This window comes from Arachis ipaensis, chromosome B6, assembly GCF_059453495.1.
Source record: "Arachis ipaensis isolate K30076 ecotype BB chromosome B6, ASM5945349v1, whole genome shotgun sequence".
Classification (NCBI taxonomy): Eukaryota; Viridiplantae; Streptophyta; class Magnoliopsida; order Fabales; family Fabaceae; genus Arachis; species Arachis ipaensis.
Window position 1 is genome coordinate 8,515,007 of NC_142441.1, and position 18,697 is coordinate 8,533,703.

The following is an 18,697-nucleotide window of genomic DNA, read 5'->3' on the forward strand; positions in this document are numbered from 1 at the left end:
CTGCGCTTTCCATCAGAAGTACGGACATACAACTGACGAGTGCGTGATAGCTAAAGACCTCTTAGAAAGATTGGCTCGGCAAGGCCTCCTAGATAAATACATCGAAGGAAGAAAGCACAAAGAAGGTAACAAGGACCGAGAAGAACGCCATCAAGCTCCAGGACACAAGGAGGACAACAAATGGTCAAACAACGCTCCACCAAAAAGCATCATAAACTGTATATCCGGAGGATTCGCCGGGGGAGGTGAAACAACTTTGGCGTGAAAACGAAGCTACCGCGCAATGCTAGCAATCGAAGGAACAGCACCACAAAACAACAAAGATGCGCCCGACCTCAACATCACTTTCAGCTAGGCAGATATATGTTCGGCAGCACCAAACTTGGACGATCCGGTGGTAATTTCCATCCAAACAAGCGAGTTACTGGTAAGAAAAGTCCTTTTGGACCCAGGTAATAGTGCAGATGTCCTTTTTTACTCTACTTTCCTAAAAATGAAATTATCTGAAAAACTCATGCAACCCTCATCCGGAGAACTAGTAGGATTCTCTGGAGAAAGAGTCCTGATCAAGGGTTACATATGGCTAAAAATAATAATGGAAGAGGACTCTTTATCACGAACTATTGATATACAATATCTAATAGTTGATTGCCCAAGTCCTTACAATATTATTCTCGGAAGGCCTGCTCTGAACATGTTCAGGGCAGTAGTATCCACTTTTCATCTATGTGTTAAATTTCAGGCACAGGATGGCAGGATAGCTACACTCCATTCAGACCGCCAACAAGCTCGGCAGTGCTATAATGCAAGTTTAAAGAGGTCGGCCATAGGACGAGAACTTCAACAAGAGGTCAATGCAATTCACAGCACAAACGAGGTATTGTCACTGGCAGAGCTTGACCCCAGAGGAGACACTCAGGAAAGACCCCAACCTGCAGACGAGCTCCAGGAAGTTCCACTGATGTCAAAGCCAGGGCAAGACACATACATCGGCCAAGCTCTCCAGGGACATAAAAGATCGGAACTCATAAAGGTGCTACAAGCCAACGCCGATTTGTTCGCCTGGACTCCCGCGGACATGCCAGGTATAGACCCAAATATCATTAGCCATAAACTCGCCACAGACAGAACAATCCGACCTATAGCTTAGAAGAAGAGGAACCTCGGGGCAGAAAAATCAAAGGCAGCCTTAGAAGAAACCAGAAAACTTCTCAGTGCCAAATTCATCAAAGAGATCCGCTTCACCACATGGCTATCAAACGTGGTAATGGTAAGGAAAAATTCAGGTAAATGGCGCATGTGCGTCGACTTTACAGATCTGAACAAGGCATGCCCTAAAGATGCCTACCCTTTGCCAAGTATCGACAAGCTTGTAGATAATTCATCAGGTTTTAAAAGTTTAAGCTTCATGGATGCATATTCTGGCTACAACCAGATCCTCATGCACCCAGAAGACCAGAGCAAAACAGCCTTTATAACTGAACATGGAAATTTTTGTTACAAAGTAATGCCATTTGGTCTGAAGAATGCAGGTGCAACATACTAGAGACTGATGGACATGATCTTCCGCAATCAAATAGGTCGGAACATGAAAATCTACGTCAACGATATGGTCGCCAAAACAACACAAGGAAGATCCCACTGTGACGACTGATAAACCACTATTTTATGGTTTATCTTGTGCTCATTTGAATGGATTTTACCAACTCTCTACCTACTTATTCATACTATTTGCATGGTTTTATATTTGCCTTCCTAATTATGTGCTTTGATTGAAAACATGCTTCTTTGGCCTTAAGTTCTCTATGTTTAATCCTTTCTTATTACCATTAGATGCCTTGATATGTGTGTTAAGTGATTTCCGAGATTACAAGGCAAGAATGGCTCAGAGGATGAAAAGGAAGCATGCAAAAGTGGAAGGAATACAAGAAGTTGGAGAAATTGCTAAGCTGTCCAGCCTAACCTCTTTGCACTCAAATGGCTATAACTTTAGCTACAGATGTCCAAACGACACAGTTCCAGTTGCGTTGAAAAGCTAACGTCCGGAGCTTCGATTTGATATATAATATGCCATAGTTTCCCTGATGCTAAAGGACGCGGTCGCGTGATCTACGCGGACGCGTCGCAGTGACGAAAAACCAGCGTGGCAGATTTCATCTTCAGCGATTTCTGGGCTATTTTCGACCCAGTTCTCGGCCCAGAAAACACAAATTAGAGGCTATAAAGTGGGGAAACGCATCCATACATGGATAAGCTTTCATATTCACAATTTTAGGAGTAGATGTAGTTTTTAGAGAGAGAGGTTCTCTCCTCTCTCTTAGTATTAGGATTTAGGATTCCTCTTAGTTTTATGAGTGACTCTCAATCCCAGGTTCAATGTTCTTTTTATTATTTTCCCAATTTTATTTATAAATTCTTCTATGTTACAGATTACTCTTTGAATTAATGCTAATTGAGGTATTTCAGAATTACGATTGCTCTCTTTAATTTATGTATTCAAATTATTTTCATTCAAGTAGATTCTCTTCCCTTTTGGCTTTGGTTGAGTCATTGGAGACACTTGAGTTATCAAACTCATTGTTGACTGAAAATTAGAATTTTTCAAGAATTAATTCGAGTTCCAATAACTCTAGCCTTTCCCAAGGAAAGACTAGGATCTGAGGAATAAAAAATTAATTCATCCACTTAACTCACCTTCATAGTTAGAGGTTAACAAAGTGGGAGAAAAATCCAATTCTCATTACAATTGATAAGGATAACCAGGATAGGAATTCCAGTTCTTCATACCTCGCCAAGAGTTTATTTTACAGTTATTTATTTATTTTATTGCTTTGAAAATATACCTGTGCCCATTGCCCAAACTCCAAAACCCCAATTTACAACTCATAATCAATAATAAGAATATACCTCCCTGCAATTCCTTGAGAAGACGACCCGAGGTTTGAATACTTCGGTTATCAATTTATTAAGGGGTTTGTTACTTGTGACAACCAAAATGTTTGTACGAAGGGATTTCTGTTGGTTTAGAGACTATATCTACAACGCGACTGTTTTTATAAAATTCTTTACTGACAAAAATCCTAACGTCAACGACCTCACAGAAATTTTCGAGCAGATCCGAGCTTACAACATGAGACTGAACCCAGAGAAATGCGCCTTTGGGGTACAAGGAGGCAAGTTCCTCGGATTCATGCTAACCTCACGAGGAATCGAAGTAAACCCTAAAAAATGTGACGCAATACTTAACATGACAAGCCCCAAAACAATGAAAGAAGTCCAACAATTAGCAAGAAGAGTAGCCGCACTATCACGGTTCTTGCCAACAGTATCAAGCCGATCATATCACTTCTTCCAGACGATATCAAAGAACAAAAAAATTGAATGGACGGAAGAATGCGAGACAACATTCACCGAACTCAAGGCTATCTTGTCATCACCACTAGTATTACAAAGACCAGAAATCGGTAAACCTTTATATTTATATTTATCTGTTTTCAATTATTCTATAAGCTCAGCATTGGTCATTGAGACAGAAAAGATACAAAAGCCAATATACTTCGTCAGTAGAGTCATGCAACTAGCAGAGCAATGGTACCCGAGAATAGAACAGTTGGCTTTAGCATTAGTAACAACAGCAAGAAGACTCGGACATTATTTTCAGAGCCACACAATAATCGTAAGAACAAACCAACCATTAAGGCAGATACTGACAAAATCAGAACTAGCTGGACGATTGACAAAATGGTCTGTCGAGCTCTCCGAGTTCGATATCCAATTCCAATCAAGCTCGGCCCTAAAAGCACAGATCCTAGCAGACTTTGTCTCCGAGTTCACACCTGACGAGCACCACTATAACAAGGCTTGGGAGTTACACGTCGATGGGGCATCAAACCGAGAAGGCAGCGGAGCCGGAATAGTCCTGAAAGAGGGAGACAAGGTGATAGCCGAGCAATCCCTCCAGTTCCACTTCTTAGCGAGTAACAATCAAGCCGAGTATGAGGCGCTCATAGCAGGGCTCAAGCTCTCCCTCAATCTCCAAGCACATAGCCTGACAGCATATTGTGATTCCCTCTTGGTGGTTCAACAAATCCGAGGAGAATTCCAGGTAAAAGATCCCTTGCTCGAGCGGTATTGGCTCAAGGCAAAGGATCTCATTTCAAAATTTAGTTTGTTCATAATATTACATGTGCATAGAGAGAAAAACATTAGAGCAGATATACTATCTAAACTTGCTGCCACTAGAACAGACACACGAACATTGGCATTATCACAACTCACACTTAAAAAACCCAGCATTGAACTATTATCTATAACGAGCATTAATCACCTCCACGACTGGAGAACACCTTTCCTTGAATACATCAATGCAGGAATCATACCCAGAGACGAACTTAACCCGCAACAATTCAAACGAAAAGTAAGTCTCTACACAAACATAGCGGGAGAACTATATAGGCGAGGTTTCTCACAACCATTGCTAAAATGCCTAGACAAGGACGAAGCAAAAGAGGTAATGGACGAGGTTCATGAGGGCGTGTGTGGAAACCACATCGGAAGACGAGCTCTTGCCGCAAAGATCGTCCGAACAGGATACTATTGGCCGACCATGAAAAGGGATTGCATAACCAAAGTCAAGACCTGTGACAACTGTCAGAAGCACGCCCCGGTAGCGACAACACCAGCCGAAGTATTGCATAGCATGGAGGTAAGCTGGCCTTTTTACAGATGGGGGCTCGATATCCTCGGCCCGTTCCCAGTAGCGCCAGGCCAGGTAAAATTTCTTTTAATATCAATAGACTATTTCTCAAAATGGATAGAAGTACAACCTCTGGCAAAAATAACCGCTGAAAAGGTACGATCTTTCATATGGAAAAACAACATATGCCGATTTGGAATACCAAAGGAAATAATCTCAGACAATGGTAGACAGTTTACAGATAATAAACTCGCATCATTTCTAAATAACTTTAGCATACAACATCGTTTTAGCTCGGTCGAACACCCACAGACCAATGGACAGGCCGAAGCTGCTAACCGAGTTATATTGCAGGCAATAAAGAAAAAGCTTAACAACGCCAAAGGAAAATGGGCGGAGCTAATCCCAGAAATACTATGGAGCTATAACACAACAATACAATCCACCACGGGTGAAACGCCCTTCAAACTAGTTTACGGGACGGAAGCACTCATCCCCGTCGAAGTCGGCATTCCCACCTTACGAACCGAACTATATGACGACATAATGCCAACACAAGAAGCGCCGAGCTGGACCTGGCTGAGGAGGAGAGAGAAATCACTGCCATTAAACAGAGAGCCAGAAAACAATTGGCAGAAAGAAAGCACAATAAGAGAGTTGTTACGAGAACATTCGACGAGGGCGATTTAGTCCTCAAACGAACAGAAAAAGCCAGACGACCTCCCTCACATGGAAAGTTCACCGCAAACTGGGAGGGACCATTCCGAATATTCAAAGTGCTTGGAATGGGGGCTTACCAGCTCCAAACACTACAAGGCAATCCAGTTTCAGGAAATTAGAATATTTCTTCCCTAAAGTTGTATAGATCATGAAATGTACATTTCGCGAATGAAGGTACTCTTTTTCCCCCTTAGAGTTTTTTCCCAAAAAAGGAAGGGTTTTTCCTAAGGAGGGTTTTAACGAGGCCGGACGCCCAAATCAAACAAAATCGATTACTCATTTATCTATCTCATTCTAACAAGATCGATTACTCATTTATCTATCTCATCCTAACAAGATCGATTATCCATTTACCTATCTCATTCCAACAAAGTTGATGATTCATTTATCCAGCACATTCTACTCTTCAAAAGCAAAAATTTCTAACCATAGACCAGTCTAACGCAAAAGCAATACTATCAAACTAACCTCGGTTAAACATAAGTTACGAGTTCAAAACAAAACACCAAACATTCAACATTACAGTAAAGATGACCACAACTCGGTCAGGACAAAATAAAAGGAGTCTTTTTCATTACAAAGGATAAACATGTCCAAATCAAGACGGAGACACATTCTCATCATGCTCCTCCACAGTTCCATCCACCACCAACTTACCATCAATCACGATTTTAGTAACATCAAGTTGGTCACAATCAAAACCAGGAGCTAACAATGCAATCTGATTGACAGCACGATTAAAGCCTGAAGAAAACATCTCCATTCCATCTTCCTCCAACTCATGGATCCTCAAAGTCAGTTTCCCTTTAGAAATATCACTCTCCTTAATCTTAGTCTGTAGTAACCGAACCTGATCCCTTAAACGGAGTACCTCCTCTTCAGATTCCTTCATCTTGGCTGTAGCAGTGACAAGAGCATCATCTTTTTCTTTGGATGAGTTCTCCAGTTCAGCAACCCTAACCTTGTATGACTTTTCTAAGTCGGCAACCTTATCCACAGCCGCCTGCTGCTCAGCACCAATAAGCTCGGCCGTGCGACCAGCACACATCAAACGGGATGCGACAATCTACAACATGAACACCAAAGTAAGAAACAGTATAACAAAAGAAACAACAAAAGAGAAGTCAGCAGAAACATAAAGCAACCTAAACAAACTTTTCAAGTCCCTCCATACCAACCCGGCGTGTCATAAGTATGTCGCCAGGATACTGAGATACCTTGTCAGACAACTTGGCAAAAGGAAACTGGTCACTCCATAATGAATGAGGGCTGGTCCCAGGAATGAAACCGTGAAGCTTCCTTTGGCGATCAAACACAGGTTTACTGCCACCCACAACCTCCTGATCGGCCTCCGAGATGACCTCCAGAGAATTATCAGTCTCACCCCTTTTCCTTTTATGCGAAGACACTGGCTGAGCAGCCTACCCACCATCCTCCTTTAGAACCCCAGAACCTCCAACATTCTTCTCTTTTTTCTTTTTCAAAAACGATTGGAACTGATTAGGATCAAGATGAGGGACCCGTCCACCTACAGACACACCAAGCATATTAGGAAACTCAACAACATGAAACACAGTCGATAAAAGACATAACTTTACCTATATAAGCTTTTAAGCCATCATTATCACCAGAATCATACAAATGCAAAAGCTCGGGGATAGACAAGCACACCCCGTCAGCAAAACACTCAATCAAATAATCTAAAAGATAATCTTCTTCCTCACTCCGCTCAGTAGCCTCAAGGACTTGAGTTGGTTTAGAACACCAATAAAGAGGAAACCTTTCGATAAGTTCATCGTCCAGGTAAAAAGGATACTCAGTTTCCACAGAACGAACCTTAACAAAAAGGGATTTGAAATTCTTAAAAGAAGACTTGTAAAGCAGGGAAAGGGAACGGCCAGGGAAACTGCTAAGACAAACCCACAAACCCTTACGAACCCCTTTCGACTGAAACAAAGAAAAAAAGTAGCGATAAGGAACACGGGAAAGATAGGAACTCCATCAGGCACTGAAAGGCACGAAGAAATGCCCAGGAGTTTGGATGTAACTATGAAGGTGCACAGTTAAGCTGGGTCAACACATCACACTCGAAGGCAGAAAAAGGAAAGCGAACACGCAACTCGGTTAGACATTGCGTGTACATATAAAAGTACTGCCAGTCACCCCTCCTCTCACAGACCCTATCTTCACCAGAACAAGGAAGGAGATCAATCGACAAACCAGAGCCACTTTTCACAAACTTTAACCCATCCAATTCCCGCAATGAGTCAACACTAGTATAGGACGAAGAACGGGTCCTGACATCATCATGCACCCAATGATATGGATCATCCTCCTTAACCTCGACGGCTTTCAATTTCTCTTTCTCTTTTTCCCTCGCCATTACAAGAAAAAGAAAAAAGGATAAAACAGAAAAGAACATTAATCTTTGGAAGTCATGGTAGGTCAAACAAAAAGAAAAGATTCGAAGAAGTAGAACGTCGAAAAATGCAGCAGAAATTATTATAACCCACTAACTTAGTGGGCAAACAAATAACGTAACCACCCCAAGCCTTGAAAACCCAAACGCCAAAAAAGGGATAATTAATGAAAGCACGATTCACAACACTTTTTTAAAAACTTCCCACCAATACTGCCTATGTATTTCCTATAACTCTTCCAATTTTTTGACACATAGAAAAAGCCCAAGATACAAATACCCAGGCCGAGAACAACCAAACAATAATAAACTTGCCCGTCAACCAAGACATGGAGACGGACAAGCTTGGAGGCTATGACGTGTACCCCTCAAATCTCGGCGATCACCTTCTCACCTAACCGACCAAATATCTCGGTACCAAGAGTAGACTCCAAACGTAACTTGGTCACAGTCACACGCAAGTTAGATTCTATCTTCAGCCCGTTACTAACAAACGGAACTCACCAAGAATATCGGAACAAACCCAAAAGCATAGACCCTCCCCTTGTCTATAAAAATAAATCAAGCAACTCATATGGAGGCAGGTCACAAATACACTCTCATTTTTACTTATTCACCTCATTTCGAATACTTTTCTGACTTGAGCGTCGGAATGCTTTTTGCAGGTGTTCTCGCCACTGTGTTTCGCAACGCCGAGGTTAACCCTAAGGACCATCCCTAAGGCGACGCATAGCTCTTCCCCAAGACAGGCAGCCTCGCCCGGAGACATATACCTCGACGGAAGCTGAACGGAACAGGATTCGTTTAGAATCATATTTTCTAGAGTAATTACGGTGTCGTCTGTTTTTTCTTGAGTGTTTTTGGCCCGTTGTTTATCCAAAAAAAATGTAAAAAGTGGAACTATGATGATTATACCTTTCATCTGGTCGTGAATCATGGAAAACGAAGACAGAATTTTGTTAAACAAAGTTGGGAACAGAGGATCAGAGAGAGAGATTTACAAGCACCATAATTATGAATCCGTCTGAAATATGACATAAGACTAGTGGGTCCCATGCATCTGAACAACTCTAAAATATATCGATTCAATATAATAACAAAAGAAGGAAGAATGAAGGGTAAGTTGAAGGGCATAGGAATTAGGAAACAATGCTACTCTAATCCATTGAAGAAGTGAATTGAGTAAAGTTAAGTGTAGATGGGGACATCAGTCCAAGCACCAGAGACATGGCCATTTTCACAAACAAAAGCTCGAACAACAGGCTGACCATCATCGTGATAGCCAAAGCCCCTCCTCAAACAAAACGCAGACAACAGATCCCAAGTCTGATGACAGTTACAGAAGGCGCAACCAAGATCGATCCTCTTCCTGTTTCCATCATTGATGGTCCTCCACACCCTGCTCCTCTTGAAGTTCTTGAACACACCTCTGAACAACCTGTAATTCCTCTTCTCTTCCACGTGGACGCACCCTGGCCACTCACAGATGTACAGCCAATCATGCCGAAACTGTCTCGCAAGAAGCTTGCTCCCCTGTTCTCTGCTCAGGTTCCGAGTCCCTGAAGCCAGATGCGATGATCTGCACACTTTCCTCCTCTTGTTGCACTCCTTCTTCTCAACCACCGACGATAACGGCGCTTGCTGAGACTCTACAGGATGCGATGCGGACTCGGTTTCGGTTTCGGTCTCGGTCTCGGAGGGATTGTAAACGGTGTCGAAGTAAAGGTCGTCGTAGAGGGACCAGTAGGAGTCAGAGGAAACAACGTCGTTGGAGGGAATGGGAGGGGCGGCGGGTGCTGTGGCGAGGGTGATGGGGAGGTCTGGGCCGAGCTCCCGTTGGAGGCCGAAGTCGGAGGTTTCGAGGAGGAGGCCAGCGTGGATGGGACCGGGGCAGCAGACGGAGAGCTTGTGGAGAAAGGCCCAATCTGCGGCGGTGGAAGTGGATGAAGAGGGGAGGAGATCGGAGGGGATAGTGCGGTGGCAGAGGGACTTGCAGCAGGAGGTGTGGATGAGGGAGCAGAATCTGGTGCATACGCAAGCGAGTGTTGCCCAGTGGCGAGGGTCATCTTCCAGAGTGTGGAAGATCTTGAGGATTATATCGTCGCTCAAGGCTCCGAACATTTTCGCCTTCAAACTCATTTTCTGTATCCAAAGGAATGGGATTGGGATTGGATTTGTAGCAAATGTGTACGTGTAGGTGTTACACTTTTATGCTTTATTAATGCATTCCCCTCCCCCAATTTCTTTTTCTATTTTTGCCTTTTTGGACACTACATTTCCTCTTACATCTCTCCTCGCCAACCAATCATTCACGTATCTCATTACTATATTACATAAATTATTAGAATCATTCTCATTTCATCTGTTTCTTCTTAAATTTGCCTTATTAACTAAGTAGTACTACATTTTTTTATTTTTTAAATATATCTTAATTCTCCCCCAATTTCTTTTCTATTTTTTGGACACTAATCTACGTCTACTGTTTTACCTCTCTCTTCGCCAACCAATCATTCACGTATCTCTATTCTATTTTCAAAAACATAAATAATTAGGATCATCGTCATTTTTCATCTTCTTGTACATAGGAGTGGCAACACTACCCGAACCCGCGGTACCCATTCCGCCTCTACCCACTACCCGCCCCCGCACTGGGACGGATTTTAACGGGGCGAGTTCTTGGACGGGGCGGGACGGGGTCGAGTTTAGGTTAAACCCGCCCCTACCCGCCCGGTATATATAATATATATGTAAATATATATTTTTTTAATATATAATATATGTAACATATATAACATAATTAATAAAATGATTAATATATATAAATTTTTACTTTAATTTATATTATGTATGTAAATGGTGGTTATATAATTTTTAAAATTTAATTTTATTTGTTGGATTTAATAATTATAGGGGCGGAGCGGGTACCCGCAGGGGCGGGTTAGGGTTTAACATTTTACAACCCGCGGATAGGACGAGGCGGGTTTGATGCGGGTTATTTGTAGGGCGGGGCGGGGTTGGGTAGAGCAAAAACCCGCCCCGTTACCACCCCTACTTGTACAGCCACTTGGGAATTAATCATTTTAGCTCAAGGGGTGCGGTGAGGATGGCGAAACAATTCAAAGAATAAGGATGAGGCTCATGACGCAAAAGCGAATTTAGGCCACAAGTGAGGGAAAGGAGAAGTGAGGTTCGGTCCTTTTTCGATGAAGAAAACAGCACATGATATGACATGAAAATACAACCACGCAAGGGAGGAGCCACCACATAGCTCGTCAAGTTCACATCATGTATGCTTATTGGGACGTTACGACAATCAACTTGTCCCCCACGTCCAACTACCACCTCAAATTCGTCTATGCCTATTCTTTAACTCCACGCCAACCACGTAACCACGTGCTTATCCAAGTAAAAACACCACTACCAAAAACACAAAGGACATAGCACAAGTGATTCCAGGATAACTTCAAAGGCAACACTAACCGCATGATGAAATCATGAATCTCTCGACCAATTTAGCTTAGACAAACTCAGTTAAGCACCATTGTGTACAACAGAACCGAATGCTAACTAATCGGGTGTCCAACGACTTATTTTAAGGATGGACTTCATTTGGAGGTTATGTTGAACCAGGAAAATAATGAAATATCGTAAACGCCTTATCCATTTCGGTGTTTGGTTTTGGTATAGGGGGGAAATCCCACGTTAAACCGGTCCTGAAATAGTAAAGCTTTGGTGCCCTAAAAATAAAGTGGGAACTGAGCAGTAAGTTCACAGAAGATAGAGTGACCAAGCCAAACATTCATGCATGAATAATGTTAAAGTACAATCATAATAGATTCAGGGAATTTGATATTCAACAGTCTATTACTAAAAAAAAACTAGGTCCAATCATCAAATTCTCCAAATAAATGACATGGAAAAACTCTAACGTTTAATTCAAAGGAGTTGAATCAACAACTTTAACCAAGCAGGTGCTCTCGATGAAACTGTCAATTCAAATAGAAAAGCTTCTGTGTCATTCACCTTCACCCACTTCTTCAACTGTAAAGATTGATAACAGTCAAAATTCACCTGCCCAGACAGAGACAAGTTAGATCCTCTTTTTTTTTTTGCAAAAAATTCAAACACTGTTGAGGATGCATCCATCGCCAAACAATCATTTGAAACTAGAAAGTGTAGCTACGGAAGGCAAAATCATTTAAGAGAAATAACAGACCGGGACAAACTCTTGCTCCTGCTCCTGCTTCTACTTGGACTCCTGCTAGCACTGCGTCTTTTTGGGCTTTTATTACGCTGGAATAAAAAAATCAATTACGGAAAGGAAAAACAAGGATCAGTATCCCATACACTATTTAAAACCTAAAATACATTTTCCGCCATATATATGGATCCCCACTACCCCAACACTTTGAAATACTATATTAGAAGTCATAAAATTCCTTCAGAAAAGCAAGACCTCAACTGTCGAAGTCTTCATGCTTGGCTTGACTCAAAAAACCAAGCATACCTACCATACTGTGCTGCGGTAAGACTAAAGGCAGGAAGCAGATCAACGTTTAATCAGGGAGTTTAAGAGAATTTACTCACCACAGGCAATGGAGACCTAGACCTTGATCGTGATCTGCAAAAGTTCCAGAAACAATAGAATTTAAAACCCACAAGTTCCCTTTATCAAATTTGATCCAACAGCCTTGATGCCTCTCCCAAGTCACAGTTGACATATCCAAGAGAGGGTAAAAGAACAAAATTGTAAAATATATAACAGTAGAACAGTGCCAAAAAGGAAGTTTTAGACATTCTAAGCTAATAATAAGATGGAAAACAAATATGAATAAAGCATCACAGAGTACGACACCAGTGGACTAGAGAGAAGAAATCTTCCCTACTGCACCACAAAATCCAGAGAATCCAGATAGGGCGTCCTATTGGCATGGCAAATCTTGAAGTCCATACTTTAATGAAATTTGTCCCTATTGCTCATTGGAGATGATTTCCAAATCCCAATTGCCTTAATACACAAGACATCCAGCTCTAAATAGCAATCCATGATCTCCTTGGTTCCCAATCTAGCACCCATGGACATTTACATGCTAAAAGCATTAGAACAAATGTACTATGAGGGTATCCAAAGTCTCCCATCTAAAAAACATCATACCTCTACAACAAATTGAATTGCACGCAATTGAACCAAATCCCACCAAGTTCCTAATTTCCATTTTCCAGTTTGCCGCAAGTATCCATATCTAATAAAAAAAACAAATGTATTTTCACAAAAACGAAGGAAAGTGAAAGTGAACACCTTGACTAGGAGGCATGTTTAGCCAGGTACCACACGAGCACACCATGAAGGGAAAACTGACAATGGGTGCATGGGAAAAAGGCAATGGTATGTGTGGGAAAATGAACAATTGAAAAGTTAACATTTTCTTGGCACAGGATCCCATGCCTTTTACAAGTAATAAAAGATAGGCATTGAATGGACAAGTTCCGGCCTTTGGTGCTTATCATCAACACAAATAACAGAATGTGAAGACAACTGACTTCAGCGGGACAGTGTAGTTGAAACTAAATTGTTAATCTAGAATTTAAAAACTCCATCTTAAATTACTTATATTTGGTTAATTACCAGAACCTTTATTACTCTACGTTCCCCCCAATTTCATAATAATAATAATGCCTTCTTATCTGACCCAAAAGGATGGATGGAGAGCTTTGGTCCTTGAACATAACTAAAAAGGTCTAAATGGGTTCTCCAGAAACTGAGATGACCAACAACAGTATCAATCAAAAGATACTTTAAAAGCTTTCCATCAAGGCATCAACACATTATGACATTAAGCGACAGAAAGTATACAAAGTAAAGAGATTGCATACCCTGATAAAGAACGAGACCTTGATCTTGAACGAGAACGGGAAGCAGATCTTGGTGGAGATTTAGCTGGTGACCGTGGTGAAGACTTCCCCTTTGGAGATTTGCTGCAGGAAGGACAAAAAGTAATGATTCAAGTATGAATCTAACATATAACAAGGATTCGTGTGGAATCTAAAATACATGCTGGACAGACCTTGGGCTCCGGCCCCGACTGTAGCTACGACTGCGGCTGCGGCTGCGGCTATAGCTTCTTCCTCTAGAATGAGATGGGCCACGACTAGGACTTCTAGAGGAATCCCGCCTTGAATCATATTCCCTCACCTACATAGATAAAAGAGAAAAATGTATAAGGGGAAAAAAATCGAAGCAGAAGGAGAATTCACTGGACAAAAATATAAAGTTTTCTGGATATCAAATTTAGGTCTTACCCGAACATAGCCCCTGGAAAATGCATTCCGAAACTCAGAGTCGTCAAGCTTCTTGATCTGCAGAAACACAAATAATCATTTAAACAAAACAAATATATAAGCTATTTATTGGGGATATGAGGATATCAAAGAGCAAAACTCATGACAATATAACATAAATATGTTCATTTGCATTTAGATAAACCCATATATTTAAGAATTAACAAGTAACTTACAGCATATTTCATGTCATCATAGTTTGTGTAATCCACAATCCCAGTAGTTCCTGCAAACCAACCATAAAACCCCATAAATCTTGAATAGATTTTTGAATGACTGATTAAAATAATGTCAGACTCTTCTTCTACAAGCTAAATGCCACTTTCTATAAGAAAACCAAGGAAAGAGAAATGAAGAACTGGACCCCAAAAGACAAACTCAAAATTAGGAGAAGCATTTTATTTGAATGTATAGGTACCTCTTCCATCATGGAAAACTTGGGAAAAGCAAACATCCCCGGCCTTTCGCATGTGATCCTGCATTCTTAACAATGATTATCTAAGCCCCCCAAATATCTGACAGATATGAAATAAGCACAATAGCTTACTTTAAGATCCTGCCATGAAGCAGAAGAGGGCAATCCAGTGACCAGAACTGCAGGGGATATGAAAGTAAATTTAGAAGCATATCAAATTCTCAAAAACAACTAATACAGGAACCAACAGTCTACACACCACGATATTCCGAGCGCCTAGATACCCCACGTCCACCTCGACCGTTGCTGTGACTACTATATCGATCTCTCGAAGATGAATGACCACGCCCTCCATGTGCAGGCTCCACCTATAAGGATACAATTTTAAATAACATTAACAAGACAATGCAGCTACGCCACTTTTTATAGATGTCATTACATTTGCAATATGATCACTGTAAGTGTGTTGTTGTGAGCAAAAACTAACCCTCAAGCGGTGGCCATCAAAATCATATCCATCACGCCCTCGAATCGCATCCTCAGCATCTTGATAGTCTTCAAACTGCATGAATCATTACTCAATTAGAATAAAGGGGGAAAAAGAAAGGGAATTTGTGTCAAACTACATTACTCCAAGCTCACCTCCACAAATGCATAGCCAGGAGGCCTTGGCGGAACCTTGAGATCAATGTGAGTTATATGTCCATACTGAAAAGTGAATTTTATAAGTAAACAAAGGAGAAAGAAGTAAAATACTTAACCGAGACATGCACAAAACATTAACTGCGCTTGAATAAGAGGGAAACTACACTACTTGGATATGGAATTAGCAATTTATTGACATCAAGAATACATCCAAGATCCTATTCCTACCTACAGTAAACTTCTTCATATCAGAAATCCCCAAATACTTCCACAAGAACCTATTCTAATTCAGCGACGGGCATTTGCCTCCCCTAACTTACCAGTTACCAGAATTCCAGAAGAATGAAAATAGCAAAGTACCTTTGAAAACAAATCTTCTACTTCTCTTTCACGAATATCACCAGGGAGGTTCCCAACGTAGACTGTTCTGCTCCCACGCCTACTCATTTTCAATCTGCGGCAATAAAATAATCGAAAAATAAGGAACAACAATAAAACTGAAAGGTGAATAGAAGACCTAAAATTAAGCTAATTCAGCCAGCAATTTCAATTCTCAGCAGAATAAAAACAGAACATCGAAAGGGAGAGAATAAAGAGGAAATAAAATTGTACAATTGAATTGGAGAGAGGGTATAGAGACTGTTGGGGGCGGAGAAGGGTTGAAATGGGCGAAAGGGATTTTATTTTACCTCTGATGATGAGACGGAATTAGGGATCGGTAGGTTTGCAGTGGATGGCCTCCAGGTTAGGGTTTTTCAATTTTGAGAGGAGAGGGAGAAGCGGATGGGTGCGCGCCCGCTATGCGTTGTGGTGATAGTAAAGTGTGGTTTCGGTACGGAGGCAAAGTAAAAAAAAGAAAAAATATATCTACGATGACGCCTTCAACTATCAGATATTTATGCCCAGCCCCCCGCACGCCCACGGCTTTCTGCACGTCACACTATTTTGTATTTTCACATTCCACTTTCCGCTACCATTTTTTTAGTGTTTTTAGCGTTATTATTTTAATAAAAAAAGATTTTTTTAATTAAAAAATATTTTTTATTTTTTGGTGTATTTAGCAAATTTTTAATAATAAAAATAAAAAGTACTAAAAAAATATTTTTTAAAAAAATTATAATTTATATCTTTTTTTAAAAAAATTTAAAAAAAAAGATGTTTTTCGTATAATAAATAAAAAAAATATTTTTATATTATTATATCCAAATATAATTAATAGATAAAAAAATATTTGACATAGATACCAAAACATAAAATTAATTTTACTTTTTCATAAAATCTTTTAAAAGAAGATAACTAAAAAAAAATCTTTTCTTAAAAGCTCACCAAATAAGTCCTTATTGTAATTTGCTAGGTAGACCATGGTTTTTGTGAACAATGGACTCTAAAATTGACGTAAAAACATACTACATTCTCAAATTATCTAACTAAATCTTAATATTATGATAACTATTCGTACATCTAATGAATTGAACATCTGATATATTCATTGTTCACATTGTTTAATATTTTTATTGTCTATCTATATATTCATACCCTGACCCAATAAATAGGGCCCTGGATTCAAGTAAAGAAGCCCAACCCAAAGGGGTTGGCCCTCCCCCAGTACCAGCCTTCATCCCCAGAAGTTGGTACTGAACACGACCTGCTCCAAAGAAGTCGGATACGAGGGTTAGCTGGCAGATAACACTCATTCGAATGAGTAACTGCCCCTAGAAACTCTCTAACCACTTCATAGAGCCATATCTTAACCTCCCTAAGATATGGGAACGGTTATCCACCTAAAAAGGTGGCACTACTTCAGCGGTGGTTATTGGTTCACCACTATAAATACCCTGACATCCCTCAGGTATCACTAAGTCCCAATACATTCTCAACTTGCTCACACTCTTGCTAACTTAAGCATTGGAGTGTCTTTGCAGGTACCACCCCCCATTCTTCCACACACACAAGTCGGACGGAGGAACACCGGGTTTCAGGATCGCTCGATAGTCACCTCCCTCGCGCGTTTGGGCCAACCAACGTCATCCGGCCCACGAATCTCTGGTTACCCACCGTAACATTGGCGCCGTTGCCGGGGAACCGAGAGATCAACCAGTGATGGCGGATAGATCCCCTGAAGAGGGTCATGTGGAGACAGATTCTGAACAAGAGAATCTGAACACTGGAAACAATGAAGCAGATCAGAACCTCCACCAGGAAGCTAATGATCAAAATAAGGAAGGCACCTCCGGAATCAAAAATCCGAAGGTGAACTCCTCGGAGGGGCGCGAGTCAGAAAAAGAAGGACCCCCTCTCGCTAGTGAGCTTATGGGACTAATCCATAGCCGCCTCGAGCAGCTAGAACAGGAGCGGGAACGACAAAGGGAAGCTGAAAAGAACCTAAAAGAGGAGATGGAGCGACGAAAAGAGTTAGAAAGAAAACTCTTAAAGTTAGAATCCTCCTTCAAAGGTCGGAATTCCCACGGCGATAGAGAAGATTCTCCCTTAGGAGAGAAAGATCCGTTTAGCGAGGACATAATGAGGGCAAAAGTTCCGAGAAACTTTAGAAGCCCCGATATGGACCTCTACGATGGAACCACCGATCCAAAGCATCATCTGAGCAACTTTAAAAGTCGGATGTATCTGACCGACGCTTCTGACGCTACGCGATGCAAAGCTTTCCCGACAACCTTGTCAAAAGCAGCGATGAAGTGGTTCGACAGTCTCCCTCCGAGGTCAATTACCAGTTTTGAAGACCTCTCAAGAAAATTCTTGATGAGGTTCTCCATCCAGAAGGACAAAGTAAAACATGCACCAAGCCTCCTGGGAATAAAACAGGAGGTCGGGGAGTCCTTACGGGCCTATATGGAAAGATTCAACAAAGCATGTTTGGAGATTCAAGACCTGCCCACCGAAGCGGTCATCATGGGGCTAGTCAATGGTCTTAGAGAAGGTCCCTTCTCACAGTCCATATCAAAAAGACACCCCGCCTCTTTAAATGATGTACAGGAAAGAGCTGAAAAGTACATCAATATGGAAGAAAACGCTAGGCTAAGAGACCCGAGTTTGCGAATCGGGCACCCTCCCTCAACGAAAGAAAGGGAGAGGGAAGCGAAGAAGAAGGAAGAACTCGGCCTTGATAGGCCAAGAAAATATCACTCTTATACTCCATTGAAAGTTCCTGTAGTGGATGTATACAGAGAAATTTGCAATACTGAAAGGCTGCCTCCCCCCAGACCCATCAAGAATAAAAAAGGGGGGAGCCGCAGTGATTACTGCGAGTACCATAAGATATATGGACACCCCACAAACGACTGTTACGACCTTAAAAATGTGATAGAAAAGCTAGCCAGAGAAGGTCGGCTTGACAGATATCTCATAGAAAGGTCGGACGGTCATGGAAAAAGAAAACGAGAAGATACGGATAGAAGAGACCCACCACCACAAACTCCGGAGAGACATATCCATATGATCTCAGGAG

At 41.3% G+C, this 18,697-nt stretch overlaps 3 protein-coding genes across 5 annotated transcripts; all 3 read right to left on the reverse strand.

Moving 5' to 3' along the window:
* Window positions 1-5,890: 5,890 nt before the first annotated feature.
* LOC107645636 (uncharacterized) lies at window positions 5,891-7,046 on the reverse strand. The gene is made up of 2 exons (XM_016349713.3): window positions 6,634-7,046; window positions 5,891-6,482 (listed from the first exon to the last, which is right to left on the reverse strand). Exon 2 carries the CDS (start codon window positions 6,462-6,464, stop codon window positions 6,015-6,017), a length of 450 nt encoding a protein of 149 aa, XP_016205199.1. The 5' UTR covers window positions 6,465-6,482; window positions 6,634-7,046; the 3' UTR covers window positions 5,891-6,014.
* Window positions 7,047-8,770: 1,724 nt separating this feature from the next.
* LOC107645635 (phytochrome A-associated F-box protein) lies at window positions 8,771-10,187 on the reverse strand. The gene has a single exon (XM_016349712.3). The coding sequence runs from the start codon at window positions 9,972-9,974 to the stop codon at window positions 9,024-9,026; it is 951 nt and encodes a 316-aa protein (XP_016205198.1). The 5' UTR covers window positions 9,975-10,187; the 3' UTR covers window positions 8,771-9,023.
* A 1,431-nt stretch (window positions 10,188-11,618) lies between these two features.
* On the reverse strand, window positions 11,619-16,176 carry LOC107645637 (serine/arginine-rich splicing factor SR34B). 3 transcript variants are annotated; one of them, XR_001621538.3, is made up of 15 exons: window positions 15,924-16,105; window positions 15,595-15,688; window positions 15,232-15,297; window positions 15,077-15,151; window positions 14,849-14,957; window positions 14,722-14,768; window positions 14,593-14,650; window positions 14,351-14,400; window positions 14,136-14,192; window positions 13,901-14,028; window positions 13,710-13,811; window positions 12,991-13,078; window positions 12,423-12,901; window positions 12,052-12,128; window positions 11,619-11,906 (listed from the first exon to the last, which is right to left on the reverse strand). XR_001621538.3 is itself a non-coding variant. In XM_016349714.3 (14 exons), the coding sequence occupies exons 2-14, from the start codon at window positions 15,679-15,681 to the stop codon at window positions 11,903-11,905; spliced, it is 894 nt and encodes a 297-aa protein (XP_016205200.1). In that variant the 5' UTR covers window positions 15,682-15,688; window positions 15,924-16,176; the 3' UTR covers window positions 11,619-11,902. The 3 variants fall into 3 exon arrangements, 1 of the variants encoding a protein (XP_016205200.1); XR_002348274.2 differs by lacking the exon at window positions 12,991-13,078; XM_016349714.3 differs by lacking the exon at window positions 12,991-13,078 and having other exon boundaries at window positions 12,423-12,456; window positions 15,924-16,176.
* Window positions 16,177-18,697: the final 2,521 nt, after the last annotated feature.